This window comes from Aplidium turbinatum, chromosome 13 (assembly GCF_918807975.1).
Source record: "Aplidium turbinatum chromosome 13, kaAplTurb1.1, whole genome shotgun sequence".
Lineage (NCBI taxonomy): Eukaryota > Metazoa > Chordata > Ascidiacea > Aplousobranchia > Polyclinidae > Aplidium > Aplidium turbinatum.
In genome coordinates, this window is record NC_137484.1 from 11,145,899 (window position 1) to 11,169,241 (window position 23,343).

Consider the following 23,343-nt stretch of genomic DNA (forward strand, 5'->3'; position numbering starts at 1 on the left):
AAAGCACAAAGTCAGGAGTGAGGAGAGTTTGTATTTGTAGAAATACAAGCGAAGAAAATAGTTGAGAATGGGAAGAAAATTTTAGCTACGGTAAAAAAAGTAGCAAAACATAGCCGAAAGTGCAACTCAATAATACGGTGAATAAATAGGAATCAATCGAGAATTCACAAAGGGAACGTTCAAATATTACGTAACGCCTTCGAGGGGGAGGGCGGTTTATGCAAAGCGTTACGTTAGCGTCACATCGGGGGGGAGGGGGTTCAAGCAAAACGTTACGTAACGCTTTCGAGTACGGAATGGTAGTTTTTTGTGCTGAATTCGTAGTGAAAAAGCGTTACATGGGGGAGGGGGGATTGAAAAAAGGGTTACGTTGGCGTTACATGGGGGAGGGGGGGTCAAAAATTCGGAAAAAAAGCGTTACGTAATATTTGAACGTTGCCAAAGCGTTCAATGGGTCTACGATGTTTTGGAAGTCATTCTCCCACAGTTTAAGTTTCGGAAAAGGGTCAACATTGTGTTGAAAGCTTATTCAACTTCATTGCTCATATTCCACACAGCTTGAATGTTATTTTCAACATGAAACCAACACAAATATTCCAGGCAACGTGACTATCAAAACTTAGCGAAACAAACAAAGGAATGAAAATGGTCGAGTCCTACTGACACTTAGATGTAAATAATAACCTAACACTCCAAGTATTTAACGATTGATGGAAATATGCGCATACACTGTAGTGGCTGGTATCTAGTTAAGATAAACTACAATATCTATCGCAAAATTTTAGAGCCAAAGCTAAAGCCAGCAAAATAATTTCAAATGGCTCTATGGTTCTCATGTACCAATTGACGTCATGTACCCTGTAAACCGACTACTAGTGAAAGGCAAGATGAACAAATCACTACGAGCAGCCGCGCCTATCAGTTTTTGCTCTTTATTTTCACGAATAACCTAATAATTACTGTAGTTTCTAGGCAGCCGATTTAACGCTTCTTCACAAATTACTGTAGTGTTAGGCCCACAATGCAATATTGCGCAAAAATCACATACAAGCGCCATGTATTTAAACTCCAGCTTTAAATTTTTCATAACATTAACATGTACCACATCTAATCAAAAAGCCTACAAACATGACAACCCACAAGGGCATCCAATGATATTGAAGTTTCCCCATGCAAGAAACAACATACTGTGGACAACCTCACAACGCGTGCAATTTATTGATGCATGTGAAACTAATTCGATGTTAAAGAACCCAGTTGAGACTTGGTCGGGCGATCAGTTGTGAAAATTTGTTTCGGGTTTTCTGTTCGTTAGAATCGAAATATTCGACAGAAAGTATTTGCATAGTTTCTTCAGTTCTATTTTTGACGATGGAAAGTTTAAGCTTTAATCGAAGAAAATTGCGATAAGTTAAAACGCTTCACAACCATCCTAAAAAGCTTCCGTTGGTTGAAAAGCATGAACCGAGCTAGAATATCGTCTGTAATTCATGAGCTGTGGAGTTGCGTTAGAATTGACTGCTGAGATGGCAATTTGTGCAGTCTGGACATGACTTCAGAACGACCGATCAGATTTGGTTGGCTAGATACTCCCAAGGGCCAAGTGGCCTAGATACTCACTCCCAAGATACCGTACAAAGATGGGCATAAAAAGGAATGTTAAAAAAATAAGAGGAATTTCAAACCAAAATGACTTGTTCAACCTTTTAAACGGCGTTATTCTCACTGGTCTATAAATAAAATGTGCAGCGTCCCCCTTATGAATGACCAGAGGTGGTTGTAGCGCGGCTACTTTTTGGTAGCGTAACATTAGCGGCACTACATTTTTGTTATAGCGACATTACTTTTTCCCCAGCAGTAGCGGAAAGGGGTACATTTGCTGAAGTCGTACTTCAGCTACTTTCCAATTTAAAGTGAAAAAAGAAATCGTGTTTATAAATTTTTTGATGAAAGCAATGGCGTGCATAAAATTTAAATTAGAACGTGTTTTCCATAACAGCGTTGAAATGGTGGTGTGAGCGAATGTGGTAGGCTACTGAAACATGATATTCCTGTTTGGGGTCATTTTGACTTCACAAGGTACTTTCATAAAGCTTTCCAGTGTCAACTCAACACAAAAGTAGCGGGAGCGCGTGTTCTTTTGATCTGAGTAGCGGTAGCGCGCTACTTTTCATTGACTGGTAGCAGAAGCGCTGCTCTTTTGGCATATTGTAGCAATAGCCTGTTACTTTCAAAGTAGCGGGTGCCCACTGTGAAGGGGGGAACCATTGCAAAAAACGAAATTATTCCCAACTTACAAATGGTTTTATTTTTACGTTATTTCAACGACGTAACAGGGAGAGCTCACGAGCTGGGATGGGCTACACAGAATTATGAGCAGTAAAACTCGTAGTATTATTTCAGGTGGTAAAACAAATGAAATATTTTTTCTAACAAAATCCAATGACTAAACCCAATTTCTATTTAGGCATATTGTGGTTTCATATCGTTTGCAAATATAGATTCGTTCAATAAATTCGACTGAGTTTGCAATTTCAAGAACTGATCCTATTGTCCGGCACACTTGATTGTTTAATGTTTATGTTCAGTTTGCATTGAAAATGGCTCAAGAGAAACTCTCAGTGTTGAATCCATGGTTGACGGTCCAAGTGTTCGAAAAACTTCGTGTTCGCTTCATCCGATAGCGATAAATGCAATAATTTCATGAACTCCACTTGCTCTTTGAGATCATCCGATAAATCGGAATCGTTATGCGCACGGTCGACGACTGGCGTCAATGGAAGGCTGAGTGACTGGGACTCAGGCTGCAGGTTACTGTCTAGTTTCAACCGCAATGGGCATTCGTGGAGAGGATAAGTTACATTCTCGTGGGTTGCGTCGTCATGCGGTGAAATAGTTTCCATATTTTCAATTGGAATTTCCGCGAATAGCTGCTCCTGGTTGCTGTTGTCGTCAAGCTTGCAAAACGACGAGACAGAATCGGTGTCGTCGGTTTCAGAATCGGTGTCATCGATGACATCGACGATTTCTTCTTTCACTTTGGCAGCCCGCAGGTATTTGAAGATCTCCGTTTGGTACTAAACGTAAAACAACGTGATAGAAATGAAGCTGCGAACAATATCTCAGTGATATGAAAGAGATTGTCTTGATATGAAAACGAGCAAGAGTCAAAATTTCAAATTCTTTTTGAAAACAGCAAGGAGGCCAATGTTCTTACCATTTGGGACTTGTGCATTTTGTGCAGGTGGATTTCTGCCACGGCCGTTGTTAAGCGGATATGGTGTTTGATTTCAGAGCAGTACAGATTGCCGTTTTCTTTGATATCGAGGTTAAGCGAACGGAAAGATTGGGTAATGCCTTCCAAGTTTTCCTGCGCAAAAAGTTGCAGTAACATGTAACCGTAAATAATAAATATGCAGCTAATGTTTCAGCGCAAATTTGACACAAAAATAATTTTCCAAACACAAAAGAAGCATCACGAAATTTTTTTGTTGTTTTTCTTTTTTACCACTCCAAAATTGAGGACTTGAAACAAAATTTCATTTCGCCTTGATATCAGTTAGCTTTGAATTAAGTTTTTAAAAACAAATTTCGTTTTGAAACGTCGTTAATGGAATAAAATTTGTCGCCGCGAAGAAAACCACGTTGCCTACAAACCGACTACACTTAACATACAAAATCAACAAAGATTCAAAATAAAATGTGTTGTCAAGCCGTTAACTTGATATTCGAACGGCAGTACATACCTTGCGCTTTGCATTCATGTCGCCAACACAGGATTGCAGAAGTAACACACAAAACCAAAGGGTATTGTACACTGTCAAATTGGTGGCACCAGCGTTGTGTTTCTTAAGCATCAGCTCCACATTACCGACTGTGAGTTGGGAAGCTAGGCGTTCAATCACCTGAAATTGTTTTATCATCATCCTGCTGTTGCAAAAAATTAAACGCAACTAGAATGCCACTTAGATTATACCAAATTAAGGCTGATTCCCATCTCGCTAAAGCCAGCTCTAACTCTTTTAAGAATTATGAAATTCCCAGCTGGTTATAGCAGCCTTATGTACAGTCGTAAAAGATTCTCGTGCTCAAAATATTAGGACGAACGGGGAATAACCTCGATATTGTCGGTATCTGTTCCGTTAAGCCGGTGATGGATGTCAACGCCCTCGACGTGTTTCCGTAGCAGCGCCAACGCAATACAGCGACGGAGCTCCAAACTTCGTTGGGAAGTGGTTGGTAGAACGGACACGACGTGATAAAGAGTGTGGATGTCTTTGATGGTATTTATCACATCTTTCACGAGCAGATAGCGCTGAACAGATATATAATTACTGAAAACCAGCACACAGATATTCAAACTGGATTCATGTAGCGTTGAGTGGTGAGTAAAACATGAAAAAAAAAACGATAATGTAAAAGGGCTAAGCCACCACGAGTGAATTCTCATTGATTAAATTTCAAAGCTACTTTTGCCATACAGTTAGCATATACGAATATATCAAGCAAAAAATTTCAAACCATGCAGACGTTGAATCAATATAAAGATGACGAATTTGCTGTCTAGGAAGTGAACAAACAAAGTACTTACAACCACCTTCCATTCACGTACTGCATCTAAAATATTCATCAACAAATTGCTGACAAGATTGTGCAGGCGTACATCTGGGTGAGTTTCCGATAAAAGCAGTAGGAATAAAACAACCAGATGACGCAGCTCCATGTCAGACGATGCGTGGGGGTGACGTGTCAAAAAGTGACGTAACACCTAAAGCGAAAAAGAAAAAAATTTGAGAAACTTAACAAAAGAATTTTTGTAGTTTTTTTCGCATTAATAAAAATGCAACATCAAAAGTCTTCAGATAACCGTGGTCCGTGATATGATCATTGAATAAGACGATCAACGTACTATGACGTTGACTGTTTAGACTTAAGTCTTTCGGTGTTTCAAGTAAATTTCCTGAATGAAAACTTTGAACAGAACTTCCCTCAATCGGATAGGCGTATACATCTCACTCATTTATTCAAGGCAAAGTTTAAGAATGGGAACAACTGAAAGGCACTGACTTTGTAAAGCTGTAAACTTACTTGAAATGCAACAGCCATTATATGGTCAATAATGAAGAAAAGCAATTTCACCCCAACCGAGGCTTTTCCGATGCAATGCTAAACTTTTTTTACAAATTGAACTTGTTGCAAAAACAGCTGGTACATGCTAACTAGTCTTGAACATTATCACATAATTTCTTAGAACTAGGGCCATCTCAATGCATTGCTTACTAGCTTTTTTTTACAAATTAAACTTTATGATATACAAAAACAGCTTGTTACATGATATTTGCAATATCTTACCCTTAAAATGAAAGGCAGCCGTCGAAATGCAGAAAAAGAATGAATTGCATTACTTCTGCACATTTGGCAAGTTGATGACTTTTTTCCAGAAAATCTATGATACAAAATATGTCGTCACACATATTTCTACGTCATCACAAAGTTTTTCTTCGTCAGCCCAAGAGCCAGAAAAATCTTCTAGCCCCATTAGAAATACAGTACATTGCCCAAACAACTAAAGTTAACTTAAGCTTACACTAGCAAAGCAAGGCCAAAATCATCCAAACAGACTATGTGAAGCATCTTCCTAATTTATAATAGCTTCGTGTTTTTGTAGAAGCCTTCAACATTGTGAAAGTTCGAAAGGTTTTCAGAAAAGGTCCGCTTAAAGTCGAAGAGATGTTGCGTGTCAACTATCATGCTACTCAGTAGTGGCAAAAAATATAATTGTTTTAAAAGATTTTAAGAATATTCAAGCCATTGAAGTTAAGTTCCACATTTCTTCATTCTGCAGCGAGAAGTGTAAACTATCGCGACATAAGCAGATGACACTCAGCAACAACATAGCATTTCACATAAACAAAAATAGCAAACGTTTTCGCCTGTCTAGCCCTCATCAAGCTTTTCAAAGAAACTGATTCTACATTAAATAAAAGACTTGACAAAGGTTACATTGACAACCGAAAACGCCGACAATTTTTTTTTTATCATGTAAAATATCATGTTTTATCATGTCGTTGCTGAGTTCGCTTGTTTATGGTTGAAAAAAGTAGCCTCTCTATCTAAATTGTACCATTGCGTCATCACGCTTTGTAAAAGTTAATAGCTCACCCGATAGGTATGCAATATTTTTTTCTGACTCCCAAGTTTGCGATGGCTTTGTAAAAAGCTTGGGTAGTGTTGACTTCAAGATTACAATTAACAGACAACGACAGGTAGGCGGCTTCGGCCAACTTCAAGTTGACAGCGTCTGTATTTGTTGCCAACACCTGAATGAAAAGTCAAGCTCTCAGCGAATTAAAGCAATGGAAACGACTTCTTATGAAATTTTGCAACTGTGCCACATAAACAGAATAGAAAAACTGTGTTGCCAGAAATGTACAATCAATTTACATCTAGAGGTGTTGTTGGTGCTGCTGTTGCGATATTTTCGTCAAGATTACTTAGTTTCATAAAGAAACGCAATGAAGGAATTTTCCATACACTGTACAGTGTACAATGCATAACAGGGAGACACTACAAAATCAAGAGCAAAATCAAAGTGGTCAGCATATGAGACAAGATAAACGCGTTACATTAGAAGCAATGGTGCAATTATCCCAGCCAAAATATCAATCCGTGTTTAGATTGGTTCAACGTCTGCATAAAATTGGTTTGTTGATTGGGCAAAGAACAGTAAGTGCCGGTGAAAAACAAGCACTACCAAAATCACACGGTGTTCGTCAATTGAAAATTTGCTTATCCAATATAATTTTTGTATAACAAAACCAGCAAGACCACATTGTTAGCAGAACCTAAAATATTAAGTATTTCTCCAAAGTATATACAAAGAGAACACAATCCACCTGCAGCAGCCATTCCATCAATGATGTGGATTTTTCAGCAACATGACGAGCCGGCATGTGTGCTTCTTCATCTTGGTGGTGCAAGGCAATGTGCTGTTCGACAAGCTTTGCGTTTTCGTTGATGAAAATCAACTGGGCTCTCAAATCTAGTCTGAAAATGCAACAAACAGTGCTCAAATTCGTCTGATCAATAATAATTATTAAAAAAAGGTGCAGATGGAGAATTCATAAACAGCACGAATACAACAGAGCAGCATAAACGTTCTGTGACAGAGTTGTTTTAAAAATTGCTGAAACATTGATTTTTGGCTCGGATTGATTTTAAGGTTGGGATGCATTGATAGCCCTACCCATGCTTTAACGGAAAAATACACCTCACAAGAACTCGAAATTTGTTGTCAGACACGTACTCCTGGCTCGCAAATCATGCACTTTTTAAATAGATTTATCGTCAAATTAATGTAAAAAAAATGAGTGATTTGGACTAGGACAAAGTCTCACTCGGGTTATGTTCACAAATTAGGCAACATCAACTGCTGATCACAACAAAAAAAATTGAAAAAAACGGAGTTTTTGCAAAGAGTGTCTGTTGCAAAACGTTTATATCATATTGCATACAAAAATACCCACTTTTAAGGATGGAACTTACCCACAAAGTAAATGCGGGAGAACGTTTTCACCGCTGGTGATACTGTGAGGACAGTAACAGAAATATAGTCGTTTCCCCGAAAACAGCTTTACAGGTTTATGTCGTTCTTCTAGACCCTGACAGTCTTCAGTTGAGCTGATCATGCTGAAATTTAAGAAGTATTAAAAGTAATCTACAGAATTATCATGAAACTACTAATTTCTATTGTTTCCCGCATTTCAGGCAGTATTTTAAGGATTAACTGCTTATAACGAGAAGGGCGATTAATGAATACATGACAGCCCATATGCTACATTCGGACACACGTCGACATTCGCATATTCTGGTAATCTGGTGTTAGCACCTTGAGTCACTCCTGCAATTGGTGTGTACCTTAGATTCTCGACCCACAGGCGAGAGTCAATCGTTGTACTGCAGGGTTGATCTCTAACAAGTTTTAACCGGTGAAAACCAGGTTTAAACCGGTCAAAAGTTGTCAAAACCCAAAAAAATATTTTTATGTAGTGAATGGTCGGCTACCTGGGCTATGGGCTATTTAGGAAATATAAAAGCAGTTGTGAGTTGTGACCATTTTGATATGCAGGCCTCGAAATAGCTGGCGGCCACGGCGCCTGAACTTTCATTAATGGCCGCCAATACCGACCTGTCAGGCAGCCACAGATGGCTGCCTGTAAAATTCGTACGAAAGATTATTCATCTTTATTTATCAGAAACTATCAAAAATTATCAGAAACTATATATTTATTTATCAGAAACTTATTTTTAGAATTTGAATTTTCTCAATAATTAAAATAACCAACTGATTGAAATATCAAAAATAAACAGAGAAATTGAATATTTTTTGTTCCAAATCCAGCATTTAGGTTATTGTTCATCAAAACAAAATATAGTTGAACATCATTACTAAACATGGAGGGTAATATTTTTAATTCACTTGAAAAGCAACTTGATTCATACACTAAAGGGGTTTTGACCAGTAATAGGTGGTCAAAACTGCCCGGTTTAAACCAGGTTTTTAACTGGTTTTAACCGGACGGTTTAAACTGCCCCGGTTTAAACAGATCAACCCTGTTGTACCGGGAGTTCATCTATTCTAAACGAACGAAATATGCAAACACGCTGGTTTTTCTAGACTCTGGAAATTTTGTCCTTGGTAGTTTAAGTTGCTACTTTTTATATAGTTTCAACGCTTAGTAATATAAAAAGGACAACTTTGCTGGTTGTGTCGACCAAATTCCATCTATCTTCTACAGAACGTTTTGTGAGATTGTGGCAACCAAAAGAATTATCTGATGACTCACAAATTTCCTTTTCACAATGCAAATTCGTGGAAATACATTTCCCGGCAAGCAAATCAACCGTTTTTTACATTGTAATTGTCTACAGACGTTGAATCAAAGTAAAAAGCGGTTGAGTTACTGTCTGGGTACAAATCTGATAAGCATTTGAAAAAACTTTTGGCTAAAAGCACGTTAAGATAAGTTATGTGTTGCAGTCTACGTCACGGTTGCAGCATATAGGTGCGGTACAGAACGTTGCTCGGTCCATATTTTAAAATTTACATGTATCTTGAAATAGACCAGTTACTCCCATCAGCACCACTTGTTCTTACCTCACAGTTCAGCAGTCGCGTGAAAGCAGCAATGGTACATGGTAGAAAAAACATACATAAAAATCCTTTTTACAAAATGCATCAGTGGGAAATAACATAAGCGAAAAAAGTTCTGATGAACTGATGAACAGGAATAGTTTCTGATTCTGATGAACAGGAAAAGTCAGTCTGTAAATTACTCAAACAATGTCATACCGTTCCAGTCCGCTGTATTCATCTTCATCGTGGTCGCAATCTTCGTCGCTGATCTCGTTCAAACAACGCGAAAATCCCCCATTCTTCACGTATTGTAATAACTCCTCTTCGATGACTTTCAATGATTCACTGAAAACAAGACTTTAGCTGGTATGGGATCAAAGACAAAGTTGCGACACACGCGAAAATATCGTCTAGTGAGAGTCACAGAATATTTCACAAAAAATATCTAGATTCAATAAAATTAAACTCTAAGAAATACAGAAACCATCCAGCGCTTCTAAGCAATATACAAATATTGACAAGTTAACAAAAAGTGTCAGAGTTGCAAAGTGGTTAAGGCCACATTTATAAATCTTGTTCCGCCAATAGTTTATTGCCAGCGTCGATTGTTTTGTTCGAAATTACCAAAAGAAGAATCTAAAATTACAACAATAAAACAAATGGCTATTTATAACTCACTTTTTCTTTTTGTCGTTCAGAATTTTATCAAGCCGCGTACTGGAAGTAATTTCTTTTTGTGACTCTTTTGTTTCAGGTATGTCCTACAATGGTAAGTTGCCAAACATTACACCGCTGAGGAATGTTACTAAATTGATCCAACTTACCAGACATTGAATCAGTGTAAAAATGACTTAGCCTACGCTGTTAATTGGGATCAACAATGAAGTTATTTTAGAGTTACTCATTTAGTCACTGACAAGCTTAGTCATCATTTAAAAATATAAATTTGTCTTTGAATCTGAACATAAACAATCAACAATGCTTTGAAAAATTTTGCATGGAAGAAACAACATGTAGTAGTTGAAAACAAAACCCTGTACGTACATACCTCAATGCTACTCGGTTCTTTTGTAATACTTTCTTCATGAGAAAACGAGTGATTTGGTTCAGGAGACGGATCCGTGTCTATTAAATCGAAAAAGCTTCTTTCATCATCAGAGCCGATTCCTTTATCAGTGGAGGAGGCATTGCTACAGCAGGAAATGTTGCTCTTCCGACAACTCGGGAAGGAAATATTCTTCTCTGAAGGTGGAGAATTTCGGGAGAAATGAATGTGCTCTTTCAGATCGTTGGAATACACGGGGAAAACATCGTCAGTGGAAGACATGCATGCATTTGCAGTGGAATCTTCTGGAGCGGGATTTTCAAACAAACTGTACATATCAGCTAGGTCGTCAGAAGCATGCGCTTTCGTATTTTCCGTCATCGAATCATAACCCGTTTCATACTCAGCAGATTTCACCTCACTATCAGAACTTATTTTTCTCAAGCTTACAAATTCGTTTCTTGTCAAATCAATTAAAGCGTCACTTTTCTTAACAAGTCCATTTTTTGAGCAGTCTTCTTTTTGACCAACGTTGCCTTCAGTGAGATCAACAATTGTGGTTTGAGTGCTTTCAGTAACATTTGAAAAACTTCTTTGCGACGATGCACCGCTTGGCATGTGTTGGCCAAACATTGATGAAAAGGACTGAAAAAAACTTCTGTCTTTATGCGGTCTTTCACGTTTTTGCTTTTTAGAGTCAAAACAAAAGTCCAGAGTCAATTGCTTTCGCTTTACACCAGAAATTGAATCGTTTTTTTCAGCGCACTTGGGAGAGTAATTTTGGCTTCGAGGAGAGTCAACCTTTGTCGGAGTGGAAGATTGTGAGGACACGTTTTTGCAGGGAGAGGGCAAATTTCTTTTGGCAAAGCATTTGCTCAGGTTGCTGTGTGTTTTGTTTGAGCTATTTGAATTCGAGTCAAAAGCGCACAAGATATTATGTTTTTCCTGCGGTAAACTCTTTCCATTCGGACAAGGTTTAAGTTTTTCAGAATGCTCATCTATGGCTACATTTGATGCTGCACTCGAAATAACAGTGGGTAATGTGGCAGATACACCTTTTCGTGTAGAATCCTTTTCGCGAGGCTCCGTATCTTTCTGCAATATTTGTATTGAAAAAGTAATACTTTAAATATTTGTACTGAAAAAGTAATTGTTATAAATCTACCAGCAGTACAAAGTAATATTATTCCAGTGCGCATACCTAGGTACGTTAAACTGTTTTCCTTACAAACAAAAAGTGTCCGTTTTACCCACAAGGGAGTGTGTTTTTAAAACCATTATGTAGTTTACAAGGTGGGTAGTTTACACTAACGTCTTTCATTAAGTTAGTTTTGTTTAATGTAGCGATAATTTCCTGACGCGTTTGTACCAATAAATAGTATATATACTGTATATGCTAACTGCTGAAGCAAAATGGGATAAAGATCAGCATATCAACATATGAAACAGCATCTCTTGTAAACAATCAAACAGTGAAGCTTACCCGGCTCATCTGCTGTTCGTCGCTATCATCGCTATCCATCAAAACAACAGTATCGTTCAATACGAGGTAGTTTGGTTTCGTATGTGTTTCTTTTGTGTGGTGGTTCTGCAAAGTGTTAGAGCATGTTGACAGCTGCAAGATAAGATGTTAAGGACAATCCAACGATTGCACTTCAAAAAGCATTTCAGGCTTTCGATTTTGTAACGATTCAAGAAACTATAAGCCATATGTCAGTTAAAAGACGAACTAAAAATGTAAGAATCACCAGAAGCACAAATTCATGTTTTCTTGCATAGCGGAGATCTTTCCAATTTCTAAGCCGAACTTTGACACGAAGTTTTGCAATACTAAAATTTTGTGCATTTTTAATCCCTAGTCGTATCTGTTCTTGACGAGTTGAAATTACGCAACTTCGCTTGTGTTTGCGCCTAACTGCTCATAAAATATTGAGACGCTGTTTGCTTTTCTCGCACAACGCTTCAGTGAAACTATCTTCGCATGTTTGCTAAGAAGTGTATCTGTCTTGGCTGTCATTCATTCTCAATCGCGAGCATACCACACGGAATAAGCAAACGTTTATAACGCGTTCATCATGGTTTCTTGCGGAAATTTACGTGATATGAGTGATTTGATCAATTAACCACATACTGATTACTGAATACTGACCCACTACCGAGTGATACGTTTCTAGCACTAATTGCAACGTTCATGTGATGAAAGTAATAAGCAACAATAAACAGGTTGATTTATTGCTTCACTGACGTTTCGCGCACCATGACAATGCGCTTCCTCAGAGCGAATAACATACAAAATAAAATTTACACAGGTATGTAGGCTACTGCGGAATGGATTCTTGCCTTCCACCGCACTGCAGTATATAACTTTGTAAATTTTATTTTGTGAAACGTCAGTGAAGCAATAAATCAACCTGTTTATTGTTACTTTTACTTTCACCAGATGAACGTAGCAACTTTGTTAGAAACGATACCCTGATGAACACCCAAGCATTTCAGTATGAAAAGATATTTTGCTTGCTTTCTGCAATAAAGTCTATCTGATGAGTAACAATGGTCGCAGCTGTCCAGACAGCAAAACCCGTTATTTTTACATTGATCAATGTAAAAACTGACTGATTTCGTCACCTGGGCTGCACTCTCCTATCTGACTGTGGTTAGCTTACAAGTGAATTGCGATAGCGAATAACGCTTTGCTACAAGCAGATGCGAAGTTAATTCGATTCATAGTTAGTTCGAGTGCTTTACGCACACGTGACGTTTTAACGGAAGCTCAACAACCTGTGATGACGACGGCAGTTTGCGGAGGCGGAGGGTTTGTCAACAAAATAACAATCGAAACTTGAGCAAAAATAACTGCAAGCACCACAACTGTGAAGAGTTTTTCACCTGAAAACATCTCAGCCGGTAAATCAGTCCTTTTCAATCAGCGCGGAAACGTTGAAACAATTGGACTGATTTGTTGGCCAATGTTCAACTTCTCGCTAACAGTTTGTTACTAATATTTACTATTGGCTAGTTTTGGTTACAAAACCGCTTCACTAACTGTTTTGAAAATGGGAATTATAAAACCTGGAAATACAATAATAATAATGCCACTTTGCAGTAACAGCAATATAAAAATGGTTACTTTTCTCTGTTTTAAGCGCTTTATTGATGCACATTTACTTAAACTTTTAGTAACAGCATTCACAAACAAAAGCAAATATTTGCTCATTTGACATTCTGTGTAGTTATTGAGTCAGACTAATACATGTTACCCTGTGGACTGTAATCCGATGGTTGTTAAACAAACAAAAGGTGCAGTTGAATTATGACAAGTACCTTTCCAGACAACAATGAATCTTCTTCAGAAGATTTAGAAGAGAAATACTTTGTGATATTGCTCCTACAAAAACAAAAGGATAGCGTCATCCACACAATGATACAAATAACCAGTCAAAAGCAATTGAAACATATTCAATGCAAGCGAAAAGTACCTTCTGAAACGAAAAGTAAACTACACAGTATAAACATAAAGCTTGCAGCACACAGTTAGTGCCAGTCTACATCAATTTCCATCAAGGCTTTCATTGGGATGACAATGTTTTTGTATCGAACAGAAAACAAATGTAAAACTTTGAAATGTAAATACAAATGAATGACATTAGAAGTAAAACCTTCTTGACAAAAATCACACATGTGCTACTGTAATTTGTGAAAAAGACTATAATGTAAAAGACTGTACTGTAATTTCTGTTTAACACCCTAAAACAGATCAGTTCTCATTTAGAAGTAACAACCATACAACAACAAGTCAGAACCCTTCTCAAAGGCGTTTCATCTGCTATAAATACCCTTTGTTCTTGCTAAGAGCTTACTCACACAAATTATAAACATACATTGTTGTTGTAATGCTTCGACCCATAAATTTGTGTGGTTAAATGAGGTTTGTTAACATCATCATTATGTGCTGTCTCCAAGACAAAGATGGGCTGTCAAATGCTTCCACAAGTCACTTTCTTCCTCTACTCTTATTGCTTCTCCGATGCTTGACAAGTCAGCCTACTGTTTTACATTATCTCCCCAAGTTTGTCTCCTTCTTCCCTTGCACCTCTTTCCTTTCACCATGCCTTTTATAACCAATTGATGAGCTCTGTCTTTCCGATCCTCTCAAAATATGTCCAGTGAAGTTCATCTTTTGTTTTGTTAAATTGTTAGCCATAATTTGACATCATACAAATAAAATACAGCAAACGTTTTCAGCTACACATGTAGCCCTTATCACCCTAATAGAAAATATTACATTGTATAAAAAGTATTTGAGAAACAGACAGTATAACAAAAGTGTGGTCTGATCTAAACAATTGAACAAACTGCTGATCTTGCTCACATGAAATGAAAACTGGATCACGCAGCACTGCACAACGGGTCGAGAATTTGAAAGACGGAAAAACAATTGTTCAGAGAGAAAATGTCAAAACACATTCTTCATCATCATCTACCAATTTTGATTATACAGGTCATGAATTAATCGTCACTGATGCTGCTGCGAGTGCTGCGCTCTTATTTTAACACTGGATAAAAGAACTTTAAACTGGATGCTGTTTTCAGGTTTGACCAGACAGGTCCATCTTACCATCGCTATGTCATTACGTTGTAGGCGCTTGATGGTGCTTGCTAGTGTTGCCCACGTTTCGGAGCCAAAGAGCATGCACTTCTCATGCAGGTAAAGTAAACTTGATTTCTGATTGCAGCAGGAAGGCACCTGCTTGTAAGGATAGGGAGAAGTTCTCTGAACTTTTTTCAGGCTGACTTGCGCCGTGTTATGGCTGCAAGTTTACACCCCTCTCTAGAAGACATGGTATTTCCAAGGTAGCAAAAATCAGCTACCACATCAAGTGTGCCACCTTCAACCTCAATCTTGCTTACTGGCCTATCGTCTATGGCAGAGGCTCTCAACCTTTTGACATTCAAGGACCACTTACAAAAATGGTGTCTCAGTCACGGACCACTACTCCCATCCTCTTCCTCTTGCTCCTCCTCTTGTAACGAACAAAGGTCACTTATTGCTCAAGAGTAGCAGGCTTGATGCAGAATCCTGATGTACATACAGTCGTACACCTACTCTGAAAATGTCGCTGTATCTGTCTCCTAGCATTCAAGTATATTGATTGTACTATCCGTACTAGCCATTCAACATTTGCATGCTTGTGTTAAACTTAGTTTAATGCATCGTAGTGAATATCGTTTGTTCAAAAGTAAATTTGTCAATTAATCTTAACAAAATCGCCACAAAAAAACAAATACCAGTAAATAAAAGAACGAAAAAAGTGTACAACAGCTTTTGTTACTCGCCAAAATACTGTTGGCAAATTTGATTTACACACTCCTGTAGTATCATCATCAACCAATTTTGATTATACAGGCCATGAATTAATCCTCATGTCGAGGGTGTGGCCTGTCTGTCTGTCGAGAACAAAGTGTTCCCCTCCACACCTCGCGATTTATTGGGTTGGCAGGTCACGTTTTACAAGTTCTTCCCAAGAAAGTTTTGGTCTACCTTGACCTCGCTGTGCTGCGATGTTGACACATCTGACCTGTGAGATCCAGCTTGAGCTGCGCTCAACATGACCACGCCATCTCAGTCTGCCTAATTGGAGGACTTCACTGATGTCTTTTAATTTGAGCTTTGATAGAAGATCTCAAACTGGATGTTGTCTTCAGGCTTGACTAGGCAGGTCCATCTTACCATCACTCTGTCATTACGTTGTAGGCGCTTGACGATGCTTGCTAAAGTAGTCCACGTTTCAGAGCCATAGAGCATGACACTTCTCACACAACTGTAAAAGTAGTAAACTTGACCTCTGGTTGCAGCAGGAAGTTGCTTGCTTATGAGGATAGGAAAAAGTTCCCTAAACTTTTTCCAGGCTGTCTTGCACCGCGTTATAGCTGCATGCTCATACCCCCCTCCAGAAGACATGGTATCACGAAGGTAGCAAAGGTCAGCTACCACTTCAAGTGTGCCACATTCAACCTCAACCTCGCTTACCGGCCTGCCATCTATTGGTCTTGCTATGCCCTGACAGCGTGGGCATGAGTAGTGTGGGTCCGGTCTGAGTGACCCTTTAATTCCACTACACTTTTTGTGGACCCAGTGGGAGCAATTGGTGCAAAAGATAGAGTTTCTACCAGTTCCACTTAGGCATACCAAGCAAGGGTGCTTTTCTGATCTTCTTAGGGCAGGGTTTCCCAAACTTTTTTGGGCCACAGACCACTATTTGTGAATCTGTTTATTCGCGGACCCCAATACAAATGTAAAAATGAATAAAATCGAATTTTGTTTATTTAAAAAACTGGCAACATCAATGGGACGGATGGGATTGCTTCCTATTGCATAAGCCATCAATTCTCAGAGTTATTTGTGAAAGGCAAACTGGTAAATCAGGGTCCACAGAAAGTCTGGTTCTTCTTTGCGTCCTGACAGATCAGTCTTTGTAACAACAAAGGGGTTTAAAATCCAGTCAAAATTTTCATATGTCTCTTTTAAAAAGTACTTCTTGAAATGTGCACAAAGCTATTCCAAATGTTGTGTAACGTCAGAGAAATCAACTCTGTATTAATTAAGAATTTGTTGGTAATGTAGTCACACAGAACAGGAAACATATCCACAACATTATCATTTATCCTTGGTTTCCATGTGTTGAGTTTCTTTATGAATGCTGTTATTTTGTTTTGAGTAAGTAAAATGTTCGCATCTCTTCCCTGAAATGACAACTTCAATTGGTTTAAAAGGTTAAAAATGCCTGCCAGGTATGCAAGTTTCCCAAGCCAAATTGTGTCGGCTACTAGTGAAGCCATCAAGTCAGCATTGTGCATTTGCAAGACAACTAAAAGCTCCTCTCGCAGTTCAAATACACATTCTACAAGTTTTACTAGTAGTCCAGTTTTAATCCGGTGATATCCCCCGTTACTGAGGGTAGCCGGATTCACCTCCAAGTGCCGCAATTGCCTTCACACCCTGCCTCCACATTAATCTGTCTAACGCGTCATCTCTTGTCAAGACCACCTTGCTGCTTTCCTTCTCAACTTGCCTTTTCCACGTTTTTTTGGGTCTTCCTTGTTTTCTACGACCCTCCACATGCAATTCCAGCACTCTTCTCAAAACATCATTTTCATCTCTTCTCAAAAATGCCCATACCACCTCACACCAACAAGTTAAATGAGAATGTTGAATATGAGAATTTTTCGTAAACTACTTTTTAACTGCAACGAAGGTGCAACAAGTAAGATTTGCAATACTGGATAGCAAAGGCTTTCGAAATCATTTAAGTTCTAAAGAACTGCGGCAATTACCTTTGACAGGGCACATAGGCTACTGTACAACGTATATATATAAATTATGTGTGACTTTCTAATTTCTAGTCATATCGCCACAAACCACCTGTGCAGTCGTCGTGGACCACCAGTGGTCCGCAGACCACAGTTTGGGAAACCCTGTCTTAGGGAGTTCTAGTTGATGCCAGAGATCATTATTTTGGTCTTTTCCATATTCACTCTTAGGCCCTTTGCTTCCATTCCCTTCTTCCAGGCGGCGGTTCTGTCAACTAGTGACTCTAATGAGGTGTCGATAATGGCAAGGTCATCAGCGTACAACAGCTCCCAAGGGCAGCCTGTGCACAGTTCAAGTGACAGGGCCTCCAGGACAATGATGAAGAGCAGTGGGCTCAATACAGAACCCTGATGCACAGTTGCACACCTACGCCTACTTTGAAAGTGTTACTATGTCCATCCCTAACACTCACATAGCTCCTAGCATTCAGGTACATTGATTGTACACCGTACTAGCCATTCCTCAACACTCAGCTTTCGCATGGCCCACCAGATCACCTTCCTTGGCACTCGATCAAAGGATTTTTCTAGGTCTACAAAGGCAATATAGAGAGTCTTGTTTACGGCAAGGTGTTTTTCTTGAAGTTGAAGGATGATGAAGATGGCATCAGTTGTACCTCGACCTGGCATGAAGCCGAATTGCATTTCATCAATCTGCACTTGTTGCCTAATCAATTGTTCTGTCACTCTCTGAAGTATTTTCATGGTCTGGTCAAGCAGCTTCAAGCCTCTGCAATTACCCCTATCAAGGGCATCCCCTTTACCTTTATAGATGTTGACGATGTAGCTTTCTTCCCAGTCAGTATGAAGTAGCTTGAACAGATTCACTTCATAATCAAGTTTGACTCCTATCCTTAAAGTACATAGTTCAAACGCATACCCAAAGGGTTAAGCTATCATTTCCACTTGTTCTTGAAGTGTTGTTGCTTCTTTTTCATTTCACCCATTTGGTTCCACTGAATGGAGAGCTGCCCTTGACACGAGTTGCTTAACTCACACTTTGATAGTAGAACTCACTCCCAGAACCACTTCAAACTCACACTACGAGAATCATGGATGCTTAATTTTTCCATCCCCTTGCTCAAAATCGGTTGCTTAACCCTTAACATACCAAGCGGGGTCTCATAGGGATCCCAGAGGTGAATTTTTTTATCTACCGCCATACTTATAGCAACAATTTTTCTCCTGATCTTTGTATGAGTCATAAATTTAAGCAAGTTCAGTATAGTGCAACAAAAATTAAAAAATTATTTGAAACATATGCAAAAAATAACATAATGTTACCTGGGGTTCTGATGGGAACCCCCCTTGGTGTATCAACGACTGTGAAGATGACAGTGAATGAACTGTATGTTTATGAATATGATCCTTTGTCCAAGTAATTTGTAGAAACACATGTATTGTGATGCTAAGAGTAGAATTCTAGTTGTTATAACATTTGGGGTAAAAACAGGGGTTTGTTACAGTGTCATAAAAATGACATCCGCTTTACTTACAATTTCAGCAATCTTCCTTTGTTACATTGGCTGTATTAACCAAATGAGCTATTAAAATGTATATACCTTTTTTATCATTTTTGAATAAGGAATTCTGCCCTAATTTGAGAAGTTTAAAGCTGTTGAAAACAGAAACTTGTACAGTATTTTGGAGAATTTTTTTAGTCCTGGGCAAAGATCAAAACCCTACCTTGTTCCTAACTCTAACCCTTACCTTAACCCCTCCTAACTTTAATCCTAACTCTGGCAACACCTGATTGTAACCATAGCAACAAGTGGGTAAAAATAGCCACTTTGATATTAAACACTTCTTTGCTTTTGTATGGTAGTTATATTTGTTGTTGTGTGTTATTGTGAAGCATGAAGTATGTCAACTACAATATCAACAATGATGACATATCAACAAAGTTGCACAATTTTCAAATTACATACTTTTTCAAATAAGATGTCTTCATGGAAAAGAGGACTGCTTTCTTCTTGGGTGTTGCCATAATCATGCATGTAACAAGTTAGGTCTACAGCTGCAACTCTTAATTTGAGAAAGAAAAATAAATTAGTTTAAAAAAATGGGGGGGCAAAATATTGACAGTGCGAGACAGTAGCGTAGTGAGGAATTTTGAAAGGAGGGTGTTGACGGCTGACGGGCGAAGCTCGATGGTGTGTTCGCCGAAGGCTACACCAAGTGGCGGGGGGTCTGGGTGGTCCCCCCCAAAAAATTTTGAAAAATTACTTTCAGTTTGGTACATTCTGAGAGCATTTTCAACAAAATTGTGGGTAGGAATATTGGGAGCAAGTCTTTTAGACGCAGACAGTTAGGCGCCAGTCAAATAGGCGCGCACACTGCGGCGTCTGGATATTTAGGTGCGGAGCACTGTGGCGCCCGTTCATTTAGGTGCTATTCCTAGTAAAGTCTGCAGATTGCATCAGCTTGGCAGGTAGGGCAATGCTTTTCACACAAAATGTTATATTGAACAAAAAACTATGTCATGGCTTCCGTGAGTGAAGCTGCTTAAACCGGCAATGCTTTTAACACAAAATGTTACATTGAACGGAAAAAGTACATTGTATTTGAATGCGCTTGTTCGGCATTTATTTGTTGTTAGTCCAGGTTTGCGTCGGCAAAAGCTTTGTCAATAAATTATTCAAGTTTCCGAACATGACTGAGTTCACTTTTAGTGAGTCAAATAATAACTACACTAAACATCAAGTTAAAAATATACCGTAGCCTATATTCAAGCGGGTGGTAGGCTTGAGTGAAGAGTAACTTAGTTTTCCGTCAAAACCTCGACTAGGTTTAATAACGAGCAAACCCTTATAGAAATGTATTCATGTAGTAGAGCGTTGTCTCATACGAACTTTCCGCACGACCAATCAATCCCGAGAAGAAGTAGCCTAATTGCGAAAGATAACAGATTAAGTAAGGTTCCATCTGGCTGCAACCTGTGTTCAGGATGCATAGCAAATGTCCTGTGGAGATGTGCTAATATCAAGAGTAGTAGAGCGTTGTCTCGCACCTCATCTCCACACGCGCATAAACAAAACAACATATTTTTGTGTTCAATATAACATTTTGTGTGAAAAGCATTGCCCTATCTGCCAAGCTGATACAATCTGCAGACTTTACTAAAAATAGCACCTAAATGAACAGGCGCCACAGTGCTCCGCACCTAAATATCCAGACGCCAAAATGTCCTAAATGTCCAGACGCCACGCCACAGCGCGCCTATTTGACCAGCGCCTAACTGTCTGCGCCTAAAAGACGTGGACCCTGAATATTCTTGTAAAATGGTGCTGTTCGGTGGCATAGCTAAAGGAGAAGATCATGTTTTCTTCGGCATTTTTCGAAAATAAAGCTAAGTCTCTATGTTTTCTTGTTGCTAATTCCAGGCTGAGATATTTGAATGTTTGGTATTTGCAAAACTCGCTCTTTTAATGCAGTTTCGTTTAAAATTAGGTAAACTTTGTTTTAGAGACATAGGTTGATTGCTTTTTTTGCGAGATGATTACAGTTTTATTATTTATCAATTTTTTCCTTGGTTGATCCAAAAAGCGATCTTATTCCGGTAAGTCGCTAACTTTTATGCTTTAAAGTCAACCCAAAGTTTAGAAAATGTAACGTTATAGACGTCACACATCTTGATGAGTGTCAAACAAAAAGCTTTGAGACAATGAAGTTACTTTATTTCTGATATATTCAAGTTTTGTATAACGAATAGCTGTTTAGACGTTAATCTAGATCGAACAAACGATCTCAGCAGTTACAGATGGCTTGCATCCTTGCACACTTTGACGTGAAATTACATCATAGGCTAAAGCTTTTCTTGCAAACAATGTATTTACATCCGTAAATTCAATTTGAAAGGTTGAAACCTCCAAACCTCTCCTCCCTTGGCTACGCCACTGGTGCAAGACAGTGATATATTATTTAATTTCTCTTGTTTTCTACTGCTATTGTCTACTGCAATATAACCTACCAAAAGTCTCACATTTTTGACATGTCTGATCTGTTAGAAAAAATAAAATTCAAAAGAAATCACAGATTTGATTCCGTTTGGGACTTGCAACTGCCATGGCTAGCGAAATTCTGCATAGCTTTTTTCCAGATTGAAAAACCATTTTTTACAAATGCACTTTCTGATTATCCAACAGTCTGTTAGTTAAATATGCCTCATGATTTTGACTAGTTTGTTAGTTGACAAAAAAATTATCAAATACTATATGATACTGAAAAGCTGTGAAAACGTTTTTCCATGCTTGGAAAATACAGATGTCAAAACATTGTAGATATATCAAACGCAGAGGCGGTCACATGCGTATTGCGTAGCCCAGGGCTACTCAACTGGCGGACCGCAGTTCGAATCCGGACCTTCTGGATGCTGAAGGTGGACCTCGGGCTTCTGGAAGAATAACCTCATTGCCACATTTTAGGGCCTCTTTAAACAGATTTCCATTAGGGAAAAGCAATTTTTGTGATTTTCCATTCCAATGAGCTGGGGGCTTCGCCCCCAGACCCCTCAACGCTTTGCCGTCTTTTCTGATGTGCGATCCACACAGCTACACTACAAAGAAATACAATACATTTTTTCCTGTTTTATTTCTTTGTTTGTGTCAGACAAAAATCCAAGTCGTGCTACGTATTACCTGAAAAGTGTTTCGGTGCTCGTAAGCTACTGGTTGTTTAATTTTCGTGGTTGCATATGAAATATTCACCCGACCGCAAAAATATTCAACTTGTCAAAATGGACCTTTGCTAACATTAGTTGAGTAGCCCTGGCGTAGCCTATGACATTGTGAGAATTGAAGCTAATAAAAGTTAATAAAATAAATATACTTTGACGGCCACCGGGCGTAGTTCCACTGCAATAAATACTCAGCCAGTGTTAAATGATTTTTTATTCTTAATATTTTTTCTTTCTATCCAAATTTCATCAGGAAAATGCACTATATCAAATGATAAGTTTAAAACACAATATTAGAAAACAATTTTTATATTTCTTATTAAGATGCCAAAAATGCAGTATGACGGAACAATACAGTTAAAGCCAACATGATTCTACGTTTATTAGACGTAAAAACAGGCTTCACTGTAAAAAATAAAAAAGTAAAAATAATCAATTAAAACGCCAACCCAAGCCAGCTAAATCTGCTGATTTTACATCGATTCAACGTTGTAGGGCATTGAATCGATGTAAAAAATGCACAATCTTTCTCGCGGGGATGCAAGTCTTCCAATTTAAAGGCAATAAGCAACGCAATATCTTCAGAAATAAAAAAGTGAAAAAATAATTTTACTACAAGTGAAACGTATTTTAACGTCAAATAAACATAGGAACATGTTGACTTTAGTTGAATTATTTTGTCATACTGCATTTTTTGCATCTTAATACGTATATGATATAATTGTTCACTCATTTTGTGTTTTAAACTTTATTGTCATTATATTGCACATGAAATCTTTGTGGATAGGATAAAGAAACATTAAGAATAAAAAATCACTTAACACCGGTGGAGCATAATTGCAGTTTAATAGAATAAACTTTAATTAATATTAACAGGACTATAACCAGTCTTCAAAATTAGTATATTTTTACTTCGGCAAAAACGTTGCCGAGGCCAAACGGCAAAATGTGAAATTGCCTCGGCAATTGCTGTGAACGTTGAATACGAAAAAATTGTACCAAAACATGTAAAACGAGAAGCGAAAAATATACTATAGTCTATCACGGCCGCACTGTTTGATTTGTTGTGATGTAATAATACCAAAAGTAGTGATAAAGCGAGCAACGCGATACGCACGC

General features: G+C 38.3%; 1 protein-coding gene across 1 annotated transcript; it reads right to left on the reverse strand.

The window, feature by feature from the left end:
• Nucleotides 1-11: 11 nt before the first annotated feature.
• On the reverse strand, nt 12-19,577 carry LOC145781589 (uncharacterized). Its single transcript, XM_082593259.1, has 15 exons — nt 19,478-19,577; nt 13,503-13,566; nt 11,665-11,769; nt 10,185-11,276; nt 9,815-9,897; nt 9,353-9,481; nt 7,546-7,689; nt 6,897-7,047; nt 6,163-6,320; nt 5,353-5,446; nt 4,592-4,768; nt 4,118-4,315; nt 3,747-3,905; nt 3,218-3,370; nt 12-3,077 (listed from the first exon to the last, which is right to left on the reverse strand). Exons 1-15 carry the CDS (start codon nt 19,540-19,542, stop codon nt 2,619-2,621), a joined length of 3,231 nt encoding a protein of 1,076 aa, XP_082449385.1. The 5' UTR covers nt 19,543-19,577; the 3' UTR covers nt 12-2,618.
• Nucleotides 19,578-23,343: the final 3,766 nt, after the last annotated feature.

Bases quoted from the DNA above. Each gene is read 5' to 3' on its own strand.
- LOC145781589 (XM_082593259.1), bottom strand. From the start codon at position 19,542: ATGATTATGGCAACACCCAAGAAGAAAGCAGTCCTCTTTTCCATGAAG. The intron at 9,482-9,814 runs GTGAGTTATAAA...TCTTGTTTTCAG, and splicing joins CTGAACGACAAAAAGAAAAA to TGAATCATTGAAAGTCATCG. The intron at 3,078-3,217 runs GTAAGAACATTG...TTTTACGTTTAG, and splicing joins AAATGCACAAGTCCCAAATG to TACCAAACGGAGATCTTCAA.